This window comes from Mercenaria mercenaria, chromosome 12, assembly GCF_021730395.1.
Source record: "Mercenaria mercenaria strain notata chromosome 12, MADL_Memer_1, whole genome shotgun sequence".
Taxonomy (NCBI): domain Eukaryota; kingdom Metazoa; phylum Mollusca; class Bivalvia; order Venerida; family Veneridae; genus Mercenaria; species Mercenaria mercenaria.
The window spans coordinates 37,582,888-37,602,268 of NC_069372.1; the positions used below are offsets into that span (position 1 = coordinate 37,582,888).

The following is a 19,381-nucleotide window of genomic DNA, read 5'->3' on the forward strand; positions in this document are numbered from 1 at the left end:
ACTGGAGAACCGTTTGACCTAGAAACTTCAAACTTCATAAGGTGATAGGGCTTACAAAGTTGATGACTCCAATTATTTTTATGGTTACTATATCAAGGTCAAGGTCACATGGCCTAAAAATGGAAAACCGTTTCTGATCAATGACTTGAGAACCATTTGATCCAAAATGTTCAAACTTCTTAGGGTGATTAGATATGTAGAGTAAATGACCCCTATTGACTTTTGGGTCACTTAATCAATGGTCAAAGTCACATGGACCAGAACATAGAAAATGGGATCTGATCATTAACTTGTGAACCATTTGACCCAGAACTTTCAAACTTAATAAGATGATAGGACTTACAGAATAGATGACCCTTATCATTATTGGGTCACTTGGGCAAAGGACAAGGTCACAGAGGCCTGAACATGGAAAATTCTTTCCCGTCAATAACTGGAAAACTCAACATGTTGAAACTTCATAGGATGATTTGAGATACAGAGCAGTTAACCCCAATTATTTTTGTGTCACTTGATCAAAGGTCAAGATCACAGGGTCCAGAACATGGAAAACCGTTTCCAATCCATTACCTGAGAAACAAATAGGGTCAGACGGTTGAAACCTCATTGGATGATTGGACATGCCGAGTAGATGATCCCTATTGCAGCCTGAAATCAATGTCTCTTTGACTTTTGCTCCTGTCCCCTACTGACTTCTTGCCTAGAACTACTATGCATAGGGGAGACATAGTTGATATGTAGCATCGTGTCGCAGTCCTTTACCAAGATTGTTCAAATTACCCCCTGGGGTCAAACCTTGCCCCGCCTATGGGGAGGGGGCACATTGTTTAAGCAAACAACTAAACTCATATGAGCGATATAGGGTCATCATGGCCTTCTTGTTAATAATTAAATGCATCTTAACACGTAGTTTTTTACGTTTTCCTCGCTGGAGTCACTGCCTTACATCATTTATCCTGAAAACCTGGAAAAATACTTTGATTCGCCATGCAGAAACGTAAAACATACATGTACAACGAATAAATTGCATGACAAAACTAGCAAAATTACTATCCTTCTAGATATAATTTAAATGTAACAAAAATATGTGCACATGAAATAATTCAACAACCGCCAAATGACAGAAGAACTCCAAACTTGTAGTTGCCAGAAGTCATAAGCAGATATGTCATTATTCATGATATAACCATAATAATAGAAAATAAGTAAATTTATAGCTGTGAAAAGTATATGTAAATAGTGCATTGTACTTTTAATAGATGGCATCAGTGATGCGATTTTCTAGTATACACTAGTTTTTAAAAACATGACTGGGGTCCAATGTTTTTAAAATCAGTTCAGCGAAAAATCAGACCGCATGACCCTCACATTTTTACTAAATAAAGTTTAGAAGTATGTCAAAATTCAATGAAAAATCAGTTTCATGTTGTCCTATTTCGCCGGCCCCTTAAAGGTATTTCTCTTTTTGCTCTACCTCTTGAAGTGACACTGACCCTTATTTTACATGGTTTAAATTATGCAGGGATATCTTTTGCACTGCATTGTCAATATTGCTACCCTTGAACTGTCTCAGAGTTCTAACTTAATTTCAACTGAAGTTGACATAAAATGTTTTCTTGTTTCTCCCACGAAAGGTTGAGCATTCCTCTTTGATTGTGTACGACAAGATAGGTGACTGACTCGATGACAGTCAGTTTTATAGCCTACTGGGACTAGACTGCTTTGATATCTGTTTTTGTAAGGTATTGTCAGGTCCTTATGGTATATCTCTGTTGTTCTTCCTTCTGCAAGTCCATTGATGACATGGATGCATTGTTATTTAGGTTTATATATTAGAGTGAATTTATACGAACTAAATCACCACCACAATATACCAGACCAATCGGCAGTACAAACGAGCAATAGCAAGCACATGCCACAGCAAGTCCACTAACCTAATAAGGTTAGTTTCGATGCTGCTGTATATACATACCGAATCGTACCACACGTCCGTACTGGTTAAATATTTGCATATATACTCAAATTTCTGTATATATAGAATAAATGTTTTATATATATTTTATTAACACGAACATGTCTGTGATGTACATATCGCACCTTTAGTTACCATTTCGTGAAATAGGCATTCCTCTGGCGGCGATTTTTTAAAGCTGTTCTGTATATTTGGAACAAGATGGAGGTTAAATTTGAGGTTTGGTGCGCATTATTCAACTACCTAGTGATATTTTTTTGCCACTGACTGTTCCTTTATTGGCATATTTTATCCCCGTCTCAACTATTTTAAAGATAATCCAGATTTTAGAGGTAGTACACATGTATACTGTACTTAATGTATTAATTTGGTACTATTCTTAACCTATGCACAGTATTGTTAATACATATAAACGCGTTACATTTCAGTTTACATAACATAGATATAGAAATAATTCATATTTTCAAACATGAATTTTGGGTCTAGTATACCCTTAAAAGGCACAAACGTATTTTTTACTTTTCGTTAATTATTTTCAGGGACGTAGCTGGCCATGAAGCATATTTCTCATTAAACGAAATTTTTATGAGACTAGCACATGTAAGTAATATTTAAGTACATTTAAAAAAAAAGAAAACTATAAAAGTGGCGTGGGGAAACAAACAACAGCTCACTGATGACTTTCCATGAACTTTCCAAACTGTACAACACTTACGATTCTTGTTAACAGTCAAACCTGTATTAAACAGCGAGCAAAGGGAGAAACATAATTTGTCTGCTAAAGGCAGCTGGTTGCTTAAGGCAAGTTGAAATAAAATGTCAGTCTGGGACTTTAGTTGACGGTCTGCTTAAGGCAAGTGACTACAGGTAACTGTTAAGTCAGGTTCAATTGTAAATAACAATGGTTGGTTGGTTGTTTTGGTTTCAAGCCACAGGGAAATCATTTAGTCCAGACGGTGACTTTCCAGCATTCAGCAGCATTTGAAACCCGCAAATGCACCTCCGAGCATAATTTCTGACACGGTGCGACCACATAGACTGACCCTCAGATCTTCCATAAGCCAGCATTAGAGATGTTATGAATAAGTATATTTTTCTACATTGGAAACCTTGCATATTTTAGCATATCTGTCTACATGTTAGGCTGGATTTTGCCTTTTAGTTTATCTCTAGTTGTCTTAGTTTAAACACATGTATTTTGCAGATTATCATATTGTTACAAAAGGTAAAAATATACTTTAGCAGTTTTACGAATCTTTGTATCATACTGAACACTGAACAGTTATTGAAACTTGACTTGACTGGTCTTACGAAAAAAAGGAATGACAATGGATTGCGAATTAATAGACTAATTGGACTGTTGTCAGCTGAACATATTATGTCGATTATTACTTCAAGTAGAAATTACATTCTTTTTAAGGGTATTGTGTTTGTATATGACATAACAAACGACGGTAATTTCATTCAAGCAAAGGAATGGATGGAAAAGCTTAAAACGGTATGAAAATTTTCGACTATTGCTATTTACAAGAAATGGTTCTACATTGACTGCCTTTGTATACCATATTGAACATACATTTTACTGTGCTTTTTCTTGCCCTATTCGGCAGAAAATATCTTAAGGTTCATTCTCTTGCCCAAATCTTGACATTTTGGTGTTTGTCTTAAACCATTTTGTGAAATTTTATTGAAGAGTAACACTTTTTGATGAATGAAACTCCCACTGAAAATGATTAGGCTCTCTTTTGAAATATATATTTTGAAAAATAAATGCCAACTTTTATCTGAAAATCCGGACGAAGGACAGAAAATCTTTTTAAGGAGTCATGTTTTTTTTTCCAAAATCGACAGCTACTGCACGCAAGCAGTATTCTGTTTTAAATCGTGACCAGAACTTACCTAAATAAAGCATCTACTTCCTGCGAGCAATCAATTTTCAAATAAATGTAGTTAAAAGGCCTGTTTGTTCCGATCAGTTCATATAATTTATATTTTCTCTTTTTCTTTCATATTAACATCATTATTTCGTTACTGATTTGACATTACACTTGTATTTACAATAAAAATCCATTTTCACATTGCAACGGTAATACACATAAAAGTCCGATGTGACAGTATTTTTTTTTAGAAACGGTTGCTGTCGTTAAGTAATTGACAGAATAAAATGTAAATTTCAGCACTTATTTTCAGATTTTCTTTTGTTGTGCGTATTAATGTGATCAGGCTTTAGCACATGCCTTATGGAGTGCGTAATTGTGGCGCGTATCGTAAAAAAAGTTGAAGGACTAGGTTCTAAAACGTTTAATTTATGCTTAAATTTACATGCGATACATTATGCATATGATCATAATTTAGTGGAACAAATTTGGACTATTTCTATCGGATGTTTACATGACTGCGTTGTCAAAAGGTCCCACATGTGTTGACATAATTATTTAACAGATCACATTGCTCTGATAAGAATTGCTATGAAAAGAACGAAAGAAAGTGCAAGTTTATAAATGAATTAATTCTTTTGCAAAGTGTTCAAAACAAGGTTGATACTTTAAGATTTTGAAACGATCGAACTGCGCAGTCATGTCCATTTTTAAATGTATTTCCTTGGTGAAGAATATATGCGTGTTTCACTGTCACGACACAAAAAATTTAGATGCATTGTTTTTGTGCCCGACCAAACATTGTTTTAAAGTAAGAAATACAAATATTGGACAGTTTGTAACACTCTGTATCTGTATTAATTGTTATATATTTACGTTTCTAAAGTAGAAGTCTTTCGTATTTGTTTTATAGGAAACATTCTATGATGTTGTCAATGTAAATGTGCTATTGCATTTAGAATGTACAAATAAGTTGTCAAAAACTAAACATTTATTTTCCTTTCCTGTCTGTAACTTTCAATGAATGTATTGAAGCTCAAATGACGTGGTAGATATAACAAGCTCAAAAGATAAGTGTCATATGAGCCGTGCCATGACAAAACCAACATAGTGGCTTTGCGATCAGCATGGATCCAGACCAGCCTGCGCATCCGCGCAGTCTGGTCGAGATCCATGCTGTTCGCTAACAGTATCTCTAATTCCAATAGACTTTGAAAGCGAACAACATGGATCCTGACCAGGCTGCGCGGAAGCGCAGGCTGGTCTGGATCCATGCTGGTCGCAAAGCCACTATGTTGGTTTTCTTATGGTACGGCTCATATATAGAAGTTCCTGTTATTATAAACAAGGCTTACGAAACAAATTTACTACGTTATGAAAAGCGTACTTATTATGATGTTGATATATAATAGACACATTCAATTACCCCAATGCCTTCCCATACTCGTTTCCTTCAAATTCATTTAAAACTTAGTATACATCATCAACATGAAGGGGACGTTAGCAATGTATCGGGACTTTTATGCCCAATTATTTTTCCTGGAGTTGTTACCCTTTTTGGATTTCAAAATATCACAAAGTAATCACATTGTGAACTCCATCCTGCAGTTTCCATATCCAACTGAAATGGAACTTGGTATACATCAACAAAAAGTGGACATGCGCATATTTTCCAGACTTTCATTGTCTTTATTTTGTCTGGAGTTGTGGCCCTTATTTGACTAAACTATTACAACCGTTCTTACTGCTTTGTAGTTTCCTACAGTTTTCTTCATTTCAAAAAAAAACTTGTTCAGCATCATGAACATTAAGTAGACTTTGTTTTATATTCAGATATGCCCATGTTTGACTTGATAACAATATTAAATCGAAGGTATTTTCAGGGGCGTATGCCATACAATGTCGACATCATTCGAGTTCCTTTTGTAGCACTGTAAATTTCTATGCATACTTGTGTATTGATAATAGGTACTTTTAATTGTGTAGACATACATAAATTTGTTACACTGTAAAGTGAAAAGGTTATTATAAATTACTTAATGTTGCCGTTCCTTTATCTTTCTTTTACCCTTACTGAGAATGATTGAACGAACTGAATGCTGTATTTTAACACTTGTTCAGGAAAACTAAGTATAGCAAGTGCACAATGTTGAAAAAAACAACAACAAAAAACAAGCAAATGAACGCAGCTGGACAGTCAGTTATCGGTAATGACGATTAATGTTGCGATTTCGAGACTTCTTGACAGTACTTGTTTATAAAAGTACAGGAGGAAAATATACGTTATGTAGAAGAACTCTCTAAAAACGTTAGTTATGCAGAAAACAACAAAAACAAATAATGACATCGGTTCCGTAGACATGCGTTTTTTAAATTTTTCTGTTAGCCCGGAGACATTAAAAGCTCGCACAAAGCAATGAATATGTTAGAGCCGTAGCTTCAATGTTTATGTTGCCTTTATAATGTTTCAGGGGCCCTTTACGGATGTCGAGTCTCTGACTCGCTTCAACTAACCTTAACGTTCCGAAACGCCGTTGAAGAAAGTTACCCATCTGACTCGTGGAAAATCGTTAAATTTACCAACTGTTGGTTTGTTGTCAGGCTTTAATAAAAGCAATGCTAAAACCCTTTAATGAAGTTCGATGTTAACATAACAACAGTATAAACGTAATATTTGAGCTCCATTACGTTTGATTTGTGTAAATGTCTGAGATACGTACTTTGTACAGTAGTTATAACCTCTGCGTATAGACTAGTTGACAATAGCTAGTTTGGCAGTCAAATTATTCAAAGCACGTAATGTTTGTGGAAGAAATTGTTACCAAGTTGAGAATAAAAACGCTTTTTAAATTATTAAATTAGTAAGACCGTTGGAAGAAATGTAAGGTATTTCAATGACCTCCACAATTTAGATTTCATTTCAGGTTGTAGAATATATTATTAAAATACGTTTTTACTGTATCATTGGAATAGTGCTATTGGATCTACAATAACATCTGTCGAGAATGATCATCGGGATAAGGAACTGTCCTTCAAGATAAATAACATGAAAATTATACGTTATTTTATTTGGCCTGAATTGAAAACGATTCCTCCGTACAATATTCATATTTATAGTAACTAAAAAGAGGTCCATCATGTTAACAAAGGACGTCGAAAACAATCGTTTAAAGCATTCTAAAGTACATTTTTAGACTAAATTGCAAGCCTTTTAAAACCTAGTTGGGTTATTTAAAGGGTGGCGGGCACTAGATAATACTTTGTCTGTATATCAATTCATTTTAAGTGGACTCCGCATGTATTTCGTAGCATGAAAAACATGACCAATTTGGGTCTCATATTCGTCTTCGTACGACTTAACAAAGAGTCGTAGTCGTAGTTTGACTATCTGGTCGTATACTTCGTACCAAGATGAATTCATTGGTATATACTTTTTATGTTCAGTAACAAACCCGTAAATCTAAAGAAGTTTGACCCACTCGTTTTCCGATAGAATGAACCTTAAGAAAAATATTTATCTGTCTTGTATGTTACTATTGCTGGCGTATAAGGCTATAGTTGAGAAAATCGCAACAATACATATGAAAGATGTAAATGAGCTAGTTTGGTTAAGTTTATATGACACCGTTTTAAAAACTGCTGACTCATTTTTAAAGGCTATTTTCAAACCCTGCCCGAATCAACATATCTTAAATCTGTAAAGAGGTGTTGAGATATCTTGTATGATTTTTACTTAGTGCATTAGTTTGAAAAATCATGTTTTATATTTTGCTCTTATTGTTTTCGCCTTTTTGAAAATTTACGCATAGGTTAAATATAACGCTTCTCATATATTTATGCTCCCCTTCGAAGAAGGAGAAGTACATTATTTTGCAGATGTTGGTTGGACGGTCGGTCCGGATTATATCTAAAGGGCACTTTGGTCTAGAATCATCAAAGTTGAGAGGAAGGTTGATAATGGTTGATAATGACATGCAAATGGCCACTATGGGTCAAAGGCAAAGGTCACACTGGCCAAGAACAGTTGAACGGTTTCCGGATGATTACTCAAGAACGCAAGGGTCTTAGATCATGAAAGCTAATAGAGAAGTTGGTCATGAGAAGCAAAAAATCTGTATTAATTTTGAGGTCAGTCGGCCAAAGGTCAAGGTCACAGTGACTCGTAACAGTTAAACCGTTTCTGGACGATGACCAGAACGCTTGGGCCTAGGATCACGAACTTTAATAGAAAGGTTGATCATGAACAGCAAATGATTTCTATCGATTTTGAGGTCAGTAGGTTAGAGGTCAAGGTCACAGTGACCCGGAAGTGTTAAACCTTTTCCGGACGATAACTTGAGAATGCTTCACAAAACTAAATAGGGCGATTGGTTATGACCAGCAGATGACGCTGGTAAATTTTAAGGTCATCATGTCAAAGGTCAAGGTCACATTGACCCAGTAAAGTAGGTTAAAGGTAAGGCCCACACTTACCCGGAACAGTTTAACTGTTTCTGGACGATAACTTGAGAATTCTTGGGCCTAGGATCACGAAACTTTATTGAAAGATTGATCAAGACCAGCAGATGACCTCCATTGTTTTTGAGGTCATCAGGTCAAAGATCAAGGTCACCCGGAAAAGAAGATTCGTTGTTACCAAATAACTAGAGAATGATTTGATCTAAGATCAAATTAAATACTGAGATCACTTATGACTGGAAAATGACCCGTGATTTTATATTTGAGGTCAGTACGTCAAACGTCCAATGCACAGTGACCAAATAATTTCTGTTTTTGGTGCAATTACTGAATGCATCAAGGTGGCATTTTGTGTTCTACGAGCTTTTGATAATTTTTAAAAAATCTAAAAAGGTAATGTTTCCTGTGATTTTCGTCGATGTTTAGTTTAAACTAACATGTCACATATGGTTTTCATTCGACGTTTAGTTAAATGACATGTCCCATAGTTTAGATACGGCATATTTGCTAACATTTCCATTGCTGTTAGTTTCCATTATGTGTGTTAATAAATAAGGACAGGTATTATCTGTTTTTGTTATGGTACCAGTTTAAAATGACGTGTTTTGATTTCTTTATTCATTTGGATTTATGGTCGGAAGTAAGAATTTTTATGTTTTTCATTTGAAACTAGTCCATAATGACGTTTCTCGTGTGTATACATTTTCGATATTTGTCTAAAATGTATCTGTCTCACAAAAGATAGACCAATACAGATTTACTTTGCAAAATATTCGTCAGACTGTTCCATGCAGGAACTAATCTCTCTTGATACTGTTAAAAAATTAAGTAAACTAAATTTGACATTCAAGGTAGAAAGTGTTTGGTAAATATTCAATTGTCTAACGAAAAAACACTATTAATTTGCCTGTAACCGACATGTATAAGTTTGTTTTAGAAAATGACTGACTGTGAAGTGATTGTTGTTGGGAATAAGTGTGATTTAGAACACAAAAGAGAAGTGAGCACTCTCAAGGGTTATGAGGTATCTATTTATACTGGCAAGCTTGATTACTTTTCAGAATTATATATGACCGAGTAAACAAAATTTATTAACTCCATTTGATTTTGTGTCATCTACAAGGAAAATATTGACTTGTCCTAAGATTATTTTGCGTTTTCTCTCTGTATTATGACACTTGTTTCATACAACTTCGTCATATTACAATAAACCTTCCCGAGGGTTTTAAAGACTGTGCTCATTCTGATGCTATAGATAATAAGCATCATCCTTTCAGAAGTCATTATCCATTTATTTATCAACCGTGACACAAAATATCCCCGCAATAGTCTGAACATAGCTGTAACAAATGTTGTAAATAGCAAAGTACAATAAAAATGATTTAGTATAAAATACCTGTTATTTTTATTTCAGCTATAAGTTTCGTATTTTAGTGTTTTTCTTTGTTGTAATTTATCAAAGTTGAAGAAATAATATTGCTACATGTAAAAAGTAACTGCTTTGAAACACTTTTGCAAATGAATATTTTTGTCTTTTTTTTCTTTTTACACGATTTAGCTTGCCTTCGAATATAGTGCAAAATACTTCGAAGTAAGTGCCAAAACTAACGCTAATGTCCATGAAACATTTAACAAACTACTAAGATCTACATTAGCAAGGAAATATGGAAAGAAGGTAACAACTCTTTTAATAAAACATTTTGACATTCTTGTTCATTGCTGAAAGAAGACCAAATACAATACGAAACGGGTTTGCATTTGATCCCTTTGATTGCTTTTATCATTCACTTATTCAACGTTTTTACACGTATTGTTCTTATGTAATACACAATGTACTGTACATTAATAAAACTTCTGTCGTTTGATGATTGAAAGTATGACTAACCATATGTCAAACCTTTTAAATAACAGGTTTTTCTTAATTCTAAAGATCTCAAGGAGTGAAAGCATGAACATTTTGAATCTGAACGATATCTTTAATGTTGTTAGATTTATAACCAAAAATGTATTTTTCTCTGTGTTTAATGCTTATCTTTTAAAAATGGGTTTTATTTTAGCAAATTTTACAGAGAAATGTTGACTGTACGCTAACTTGGATATCTAAAAATTTATGTGATAATCGATCAAAAAGTATAGCCAAAATTGAAATTTTGAATTAGTTTTGTTTAAAAACGGATGAAATTGACAGTGAAAAAATACTCTTTGATGATAATTACAGAACTAGTTAGGCGTAGAATAGTTCCTATTAGACATTTGCGAATTAAGTCTACGTGGACTGTGGACACCTAAAACGACAGATTTTTCAATGGGACCGTCTCAACATAATTTGATTATATCATGCGCGGTAGGAAAAAGAGTTTATAACGGCAAAAGGGTTTGGGTTATTATATCATCACTGTGCGGTAGGTGATATAAATTCGGATGTGCCTGTTTTTAGCTCGACTTTTCGAAGAAAAAGTAGAGCTATTGCACTCGCTCCGGCGTCGGCGCCGCCGTTTGTTAAAGTTTTAGATAAAGTCAAATATCTCTGTTACTATCAAAGCTATTGACTTGAAACTTAAAATAGTTATTTACTATCAAAGTCTACACCAGAAGAAATAATCCCCATAACTCTGATTTGAATTTTGATAGAATTATGCCCCTTTTCAACTTAGAATTTCTGGTTAAAGTTTTTGATAAGGTCAAATATCTCTGTTACTATCAAAGCTATTTACTTAAAACTTAAATAGTTATTTACTATTAAAGTCTACACCAGGAAAAACAATCTTCATTACTCTGATTTGAATTTTGACATAACTATGCCCCCTTTTTACTTAATTATTTTTGTTAAATTTTTTGCTAAAGTATAATATCCCTGTTACTATTAAAGCTTTTGACTTGAAACTTAAAATACTTTTATACTATCAAAGTCTACACACGGAGAAACAATCATGAGGAAGAATTGACCTCATGACCGATATGGCAGAAAATCGATATCAAGGGAGACAACAGTTATAATTATGGTATTGGTAACGGGTGACCGGCATTGCGATGTCGATATCTATTGCCTCCGGGTATTATCACCTGGATGTTTATTTCAATTTCAAGAGGTTTTCCATAACTGACATGCACTTTTAATTACAAAGTATGTAAAAGAAGGGACTTTTCGTACGAAATTAAGAAAGTCATTACCATAACAATACTTAGTATGTAGTTTCTTAAATGTTATTTAGTATTTTTTGTCTTTCAAGTCACAAAATATCAATAAATAAAACAAATAAATTTTAGAATTGACCTTTTAAAAACCATGTCGAGTTATAATAGTTAATACTGCTCTTTCTTTTCTGTGTGACATGTAGTATATGTTATCAAATGTTTCAGACCCCAGGTTAAAATCCTGATAATGACCTTGTTAGACTTTTACAACCACGTCCATTTTTAAGTCACAAAAATACATATATAAGTTGTATTTTTTTGAAAATGATTGATTACAATTTATACTATAACATGTGTAGATTTGATTTGATTTTTTTTCTTCTCTAAAATGGTTAAATATCATACATATATCTATTAAGTAATTCTTTATATATCGGGAAAGTAAGAAATTAAATGAATCGAAAATTATGGTATGTTTGTAGAATAAATAAAAGGGAGATTTGTGTCACCCTTGGTTAAATTGATCATTTTCTCTTTCTTTTAAAAAATATTGGCAATCAGCGTGGTACAGGTATTTTGACATATTCAATGTGAATATAACTACACAGATTTTACCAAACTGTTGCGAAATAATAATTTAAAAAAAAACATGACGCGAAAAAGTAAAATGGCATTATATTATATTCAAAACGCATTTATAGCCTTATCAGTGTTGTATATGTCTGTGTTGTTTTAACGCTCCTTATTTAGTGGTAATCGGGGGCCAGTAAAATGGATATATACGCGTGATGGATCAACAATTTCTATCAGCTTTCATAACAGTATAGAAATGACATTCATGTAAAATCATTTCAAATTGAACATGTACAATCAATTATGAAAGTTTCATAATGACGATTTTCATGATAACTGAAAAAAATAATGAAACCAGTTCAAATTGTCACGAAAGTAAAATTATATTTCCACACAATAAAAAAAAGATCATGATCATTTTTTTCTAATTTCATAAAAAGTTAGTTAATATCATGAAAACATACGGATTGCTGATGCAGTTTAAAGCACTGACTTAAAAATATTTTTATATTTATCTTGCATTCATGGAAAGTTTATCTGTTATCATGATATTTTTAGTTTTTATTAAAACCGTCGTCATTGTTGCAAAAATTGGCCAATAGAAACCTTTCTCGTTTCATATTTAATTGACATACATTGTAATTGGCATAACTGACACTGATATTTAAATGAAAATTAAAAAAAGGTAAGAAAAACAACATAAGAAGAAATTCGCATCTCTTTCTTTTTAGAACTAGGATATTAACTGCAATATTTAATTGAATTTCTCATGTTGTAAAATTTGTGATATTAACAGAAAAGGAATTATTTGCGAAATAAAATTGAGTTAAAACTTACACTCATTGTGTCGAATAAAACATTCAATCACAAATTAACTAAACTGATTAAATCATTTACTTTAACCTTTTGATCACGATACCGCATGTTCACGCGACATTGATATGTCGTCTGCATATGACGCTACAACAACAACTTCGCACTGAAGTTAATTATTCTTCAAAATCAGTGGAAATTAACCGTCTGAGAACGAATCAAATTTTTATTTTACAAAAATGAAATAAATATCATTCAAAAGATAAATTTATTGAGAGTAGGAAATCATTTGCACCTAAGCTTACATATCAATGGTTTTATACAAAAAATTGCTTTTATGAAACGCATGTATGAGATTTTTACACATTTTATATGGAAAATAGAAGGGAAAAAATGACGAAATGATGGCATTAAACATCATGTCAGGAACGAATCAAAAATAAAAATAAAATTTAATTAAAAAATACCGTGTGATGAATCAAATGTTGAACTTTGGTAATATTTTTGCACCTAAGGTTTCTTATTTTTAGTAATTTTGTTATTAAGTGAAATGTGTACATGCCCTTCTTATTTCTATATAGAAAATCTGACCGCTATCGATTATTGGCCGGAGGAATATTCTTCGGTATGTCCCATTACCCTGATTGGAATTTTGACAGAGTTATGTACCGCCGTATTAACTTGGATATTTTTACTGGCAAAACTATAATTCAGAGTCAAGCACTGAGAAAAGTCGAGCTGGCTGTCTTACGGAAAGCTCTTGTTCCGTGTTTCTGTCCATCAGATAGAAGTTATGCTACAGATATCGCCAAAAATATTGAAGCGAGCCATGCGCTCTGCATGTCGTCATAATATGGTGAACATTTGGGCCAAGTTTCTTTAAAATCCTTCAAGCAGTTCAAGAGTTACACATCGCACACGAAACAAAGTTATATGACCTTTGACCCCTAAGTGTGATATTGACCTTGTAGCTAGCCATCCAAAACATGCGCTCTGCACGTCGTCTTGATGTGGTGGACATTTGTGCAATGTTTCTTTAAAATCCTTTAAGGGGTTCACGAGTTACAGAGCAGAGTCGACACAAAATTGCTAACGGACAGACGGACACACAGACAGACAGACGGCCAGATGAACACCTGTTGTATCTAAACGACGTCCCCACCGGGCGTATTATAACAACAAAGGAATGGAGACGCAAGCTATTACGTTTTCTACAGTTTTCGCAATGATTTACCTACTGACCTACATTTTGATCCGAGCTGAACCAGTTTAGATTTTTTCATGTCGGACGACGACGACAATGGAATACAGATATATTGCGATCAGACAAGCTCATCTTTTCAACTTTGGCGCAGATGCGCAACTTATAATATTAAAGAACATTTCAGGAAAGTGTTATGACGCTAGATCAAATATTTTTGCGATATGTATAACAAAACATTTCTCTGGTGAACAGACGGACGGAAAGACAAATCCAAATCTTATCCTGTTCTGTGACATAATACGCCAGACCTTACCATCATTATAGGAATATTTTCCTACGAAACATAAATTAAAATAATCATGTTGAGACGGTCCTCTTGAAAAATTGATCGTCTTAGGTGTTCACAGTCCACGTAGACTTAATTCGCAAATGTCTATTACCATCCTTGTAGTTCTCAAGAATAAGGCATAATTTTATAATATCGTCCTGTATCTAAAGAGAAATCAAGGCAGACTCTTGTCAAACAAGTGTTATACGAAATGACATAAAGTAATGGTCATGGTTCTTTAGTCACATTCCTATTATCAGCTGCCGCACTAAAAATATGGCATTTTCTGTCTACCAATCAATTCCATAGCAGTTTAAGCTAATGATTGGAAGATAAGGATTTTAGATACTTTGTATATTATAATATTCCAACATTTTATGGTTGTTCCGCAATTAATTGATTATCGTTGCATTTGCACTTTATCTATTTTTTACTTCTTATTTAGGATACAGTTCCTGAAGAAATCGTACAGGATCCATTTGCATTACTTTTGTATGAAAAGGCTTTGCAAGCAGGAAAAGAGAAAGATAAGTCAATTCGTGTTAATGTAGTTGGAAACTTTAGACAAGGTAAATCGACACTAATGAGAAGGTTGTTGGGACAAAAGATCAAAGGGATTCAAAGTACTGATGGAATAGTTGTAGAACATTACAAATGTGAACAAGACAGAGATGGGAAATTACGCTATACCAAAGCTGACGACATTGATAAATCAGAATATATCAAACGAGTGGTCTCTGTCGCTGTGAGTGAAAAGAATAAATCTAAAGCACAGGAAACACAGTCATTGACAGAATCAAACGTTTTGTATGAAACGAAACAAAAGATCTTAAAATCTTATGTTCATGAAGATGACAGAGATTTACAAAGCGACTTGAATGCAGAAAGAAAACGTGTTTCATCAAACGGAAACGAAACAGTTGATGACGTATTGAATAAAATTTCTATTTTATCTTCAGAGGAAAAGGGGATGTTTGCAGAAGCTCTGAAGACCAATCAGGCTTCTCCGCAACAAGAAAGACAAACCGAATTTGATATTTGGGATTTTGGCGGGCAGTACATTTTCTATGCAACTCATACAATCTTTCACAGCAGAAGGGCAATTTATCTGTTGGTGTTTGACTTGACTTTAGATCTGGACCAATGTATTTTAGATGAGAAATATCCAAATGAGTCAGAAAACAGAAACATGAAATACTTCATACAGTTCTGGATGAGTTCTATCCACTCGTTTGTTGGGTAAGCAGATGGGTCTTTGCCAAAGGTAATTCTTGTTGGAACTCACAAAGATAAACTTAGGGGTAATAAACATGAAAAAGAAAGTTATATCAAAACGTACTTTGAAAACATAAGACAGATATTTGATGGAACGGATTTGTCTAACCATATTCATTCTGATGACTTTGCAGTTGACAATACTGATTTTAAAGATCCTTCACTAAATTCTCTGCGTGAAACGATCATTAGGACTGGAGATGAACTGTCAGAAACAATTGAAATACCACTGAAATGGATTCAATTGGAGAAGTCTCTGTTTGAAAAAAAAACACCTTAAACTTATTTCAGTTGAGTTCGTCTTGGCGATAGATGCAGAAAATGAGTTTCCCCTGGGTGATGTGGAACAGGTCAAATTATTCCTTCTATTTCATCATGCCAAAGGCACATTTGTTTATTTTGATGAAGAACCAATATCAGAATATGTTGTGCTTGATCCTCAATATCTCATAGATGCATTCAAATGTATAATCACAAGCGAAAGATTCTGCACAAATGAACCAGAAATCCGTCCACTTTGGAAATTGTTACTGACAGAGGGAAAACTTGAGAAACAGCTGATTAATCGCAAGTGGGGAAAACCTGAAAACGAAATCGACATTTTTAAGGAAAACAAGGAAGTTCTTCTTTCATTTCTTGTGAAACATCACATTATATCAGAAGCTAAGGTTTTTGATGAAGACACTCAACACTCGACAGGACTAGGCTGGTTTGTGGTTCCAAGCCTGCTTGGTGACCATTCATCGCGAGCAGAGAAAACAGAATTTCTCAATGGAAAAAAACTGACAAAACTTCGCTATGTGTTAGTTTTCAGTACCTCGCCAATAGTGTCTACAGTGTACAATCGCTTAGTATCAGCTGCAATAGGAAGGTGGCCAATAGCAAAAGCTGGCAAGAAAACATTATTGTTTAAAGATATGTGTATAGTCAGACTGAACATGGACCACGCTGGATTGATAGAGATTAGACATGACAGCATTGAGATGACAGTTGTTAATCTGTGTCATACAACAGATGTTAACAGTGAACAAGCTGACAGTTTCCGACGATTTTTGGAATCTGTAACAGCACACGAATTTCAGAAGCTACGGAGTACAGAAGAGACCAACGACAAACCATACACCATTTTCTTCAGATGCAATCACGATAGTCATGGTGCAGATGGAAGTGAAAATCTAATTTCTATGGATGAAATGAGGAGTGGAAAAGTAGTTCCATGTCCAGACCTGAAAACTCATGATATCGACATAGAAATGTCAAAGGAAGAGTGGTTTCAAGACAACAAAAAGATAACAGTCATTCCAGACTACCAGTTGACAGACAAACTACTCAGCTGCTTATCGCCGTGTATTGGACAAAACTGGCAGTTGCTAGGACTCGAACTTGGGCTGACGCAAGTTCAGATAGATCAAATTATTGAAGATCATCCACATAGTGCTGTCATGAGGATATATTTCATGCTCCGAAACTGGTGCAAAGAAGATGAAGGTAAAGCAGTGCTAACGGTACTAGTTGAAACACTGCAGCGATGTCCACATGTGCAGATTGATTGGGACAAACTGAGAAACGTTTTAGATAAACTACATTAGGAGGTTCAAACGAGCTCATTCCATGGAACATCGTTATTGATCAACTAATATGTTAGTGCTGATATGGTACAAACTGATAAACATAAACCTTTAGAGCGTCAAAAGGAGATGATTCATTCGAACATTATTATAGATTAATTGATCAATTAATGATGATTGGAACAAACTAAGAACTGCATTAAGATGTTCAAACCACTCATTTCATTGATCATCATTATAGATTAACTGATTAGTTAGTGTTAATTGGGACCGACTGCGAAACGTTCATAAAGAGGTTCAAACGAGCTCATTCATTGGAACATCATTATAGATAAACTGTTCCTTAGTGTTAACTGGGAAAAAGTGAGAACTACATTAAGATGTTCAAACCAGTTCATTCCATTGAACATCATAAAAGATTATCTGAACAGTAAATGTTTATTTGGAGAAACTGCGAAAAGTTGTGGATGAACTACATTAAGAGGTTCAAACTAGCTCATTCTTTGGAACATCATTATAGATAAACTGATCAGTAAGTGATGATTTGGGAAAAACTGAGAACTGCATAAAGATGTTTATACGAGCTCATTCTCTAAAACAGCGTAAATAAAATGATCATTTAGTGTTGGTTTGAATAAATTCAAAACAAGACAGCAGTCATGATCGAACTGGGATAATGTCTTCAAATGAGCATAGATCAAAATAAACTTAGAAATGTTTAAGATTTGATTTTTTTATTACTTGAAAGTAAAACATATGTTACAATGTAACAGATGTACCTTATGAAAGAGATATTAACAGTTAAGCTTGCTTTTAAAGCTTCCAGTGTTGTATGTTTTAAAGCTCTTTTGAATCGATAATGTTACTAGAGTTGTTCGTAAGCATGAATGTTGGTACTGTACTAAGGTTACATATTTCGATTCCTTTATATAGTGAATCTTGAATATTACTTACTGGAGATCCTTATCTGTCAACAATGTGATCATGTGTAAAATAGAAAAATATCCCGAACCAAATCAATTACTTGTAAATGTAGTCAACAACATATAAATGCTTGTCTGTTAATTTTATTTTTTCAATACAGATTTTTTTGTGTTGTTCTTCTTTTATTTCAAATGACCATTTCAAGAAAAAAACCTGTTTTTTTTTTTTTTTTTTTTTTTTAAATATGCCAGAAACATGCAAATCCCGCATGATTATTTATTTAACTTTAAGTGCAAATCTAGGGCTATAAGGGGAAACGACTAAACATAACTGAGGGTAAATAGGTAAACCCTATTGGTAACATAATCTTAGTTACTTAGATGTAGCTGCAGTTTTCATCTACTATAATAAAAAGAACAAAAATGTTATTGTATATATTCACATCTTACATATGCAGCTGTTTTAACTTTTCAATATACCCCTCTAGTATTTCAAAATAAAGTACTCATCTCTGTCATTTTCTCAGAAAGATAACGAATAGAAAAAGTAAAATGAATTGTCTAAGAAAATGGACATACATTTTTCGTAATATTTTCCATTTGGCTGAGTGATACAAGGGCTTGGGAGTGAACTTGAATATTAGTTTTAATTAAGGTAATGTTCGCATTACAATATTACAAAATGATAATAAACTACCATTTTCTGTGTCACTTTTGTAGAAAAATTTAATTTCTTAAAATTTTTCCTCTATGTGAAAGACGCAATGGTTGGAAATTGTTTCGAATTATAGTGGAGTTTATTAAAAGAATTTAACACAGACGAACAATTTATTTTTTCATTTTTGTGACCGTTGACACTTAGATTTCCCCTTGTCCTTACGTCTGTCTGTCCTGATGTCTGTCCGTCCTGATGTACGTCCTGATGTATCTGTGTCATGCATATCTCTTGGGGGGGGGGGGGGGGGGGGGGGGGGGGGTGCTCCGTCGCTGACTTCGAAACACTTGCGGATTTGAATCTCAATCTTCACGTGAGGAGGCCTTCCAGCTTGTTTACGGAAGGTCGGTGGTTTTACCAAGGTGTCCCCTCGTGATGAAATAGTGCAGGGAGGGGCACCTGGGGCCTTCCTCCACCATCAAAGCTAGAAGGTTGCCATATGACCTATAATGGCTATGCTATGTGCCGGTTCGACGTTAAACCAAAAAAACAAAGGAGAGAAAAAGAAATAGCACTCATATTTCACAAAGTATTTGACAT

At 34.1% G+C, this 19,381-nt stretch overlaps 1 protein-coding gene across 1 annotated transcript; it reads left to right on the forward strand.

Annotated features, from left to right (window-relative positions):
• The first annotated feature begins 2,450 nt into the window (after positions 1–2,450).
• On the forward strand, positions 2,451–18,812 carry LOC123535387 (uncharacterized). The gene is made up of 6 exons (XM_053520517.1): positions 2,451–2,572; positions 3,393–3,470; positions 9,245–9,331; positions 9,866–9,982; positions 14,806–15,600; positions 15,869–18,812. The coding sequence occupies exons 1-6, from the start codon at positions 2,558–2,560 to the stop codon at positions 17,222–17,224; spliced, it is 2,448 nt and encodes an 815-aa protein (XP_053376492.1). The 5' UTR covers positions 2,451–2,557; the 3' UTR covers positions 17,225–18,812.
• The last annotated feature ends 569 nt before the right edge of the window (positions 18,813–19,381 follow it).

What these genes read in the sequence shown, in the direction of transcription:
- LOC123535387 (XM_053520517.1), top strand. An exon ending in GCACTCTCAAGGGTTATGAG is followed by an intron (nt 9,332 to 9,865) that starts GTATCTATTTAT and finishes TACACGATTTAG; the next exon opens with CTTGCCTTCGAATATAGTGC. An exon ending in CTATCCACTCGTTTGTTGGG is followed by an intron (nt 15,601 to 15,868) that starts TAAGCAGATGGG and finishes AAATACCACTGA; the next exon opens with AATGGATTCAATTGGAGAAG.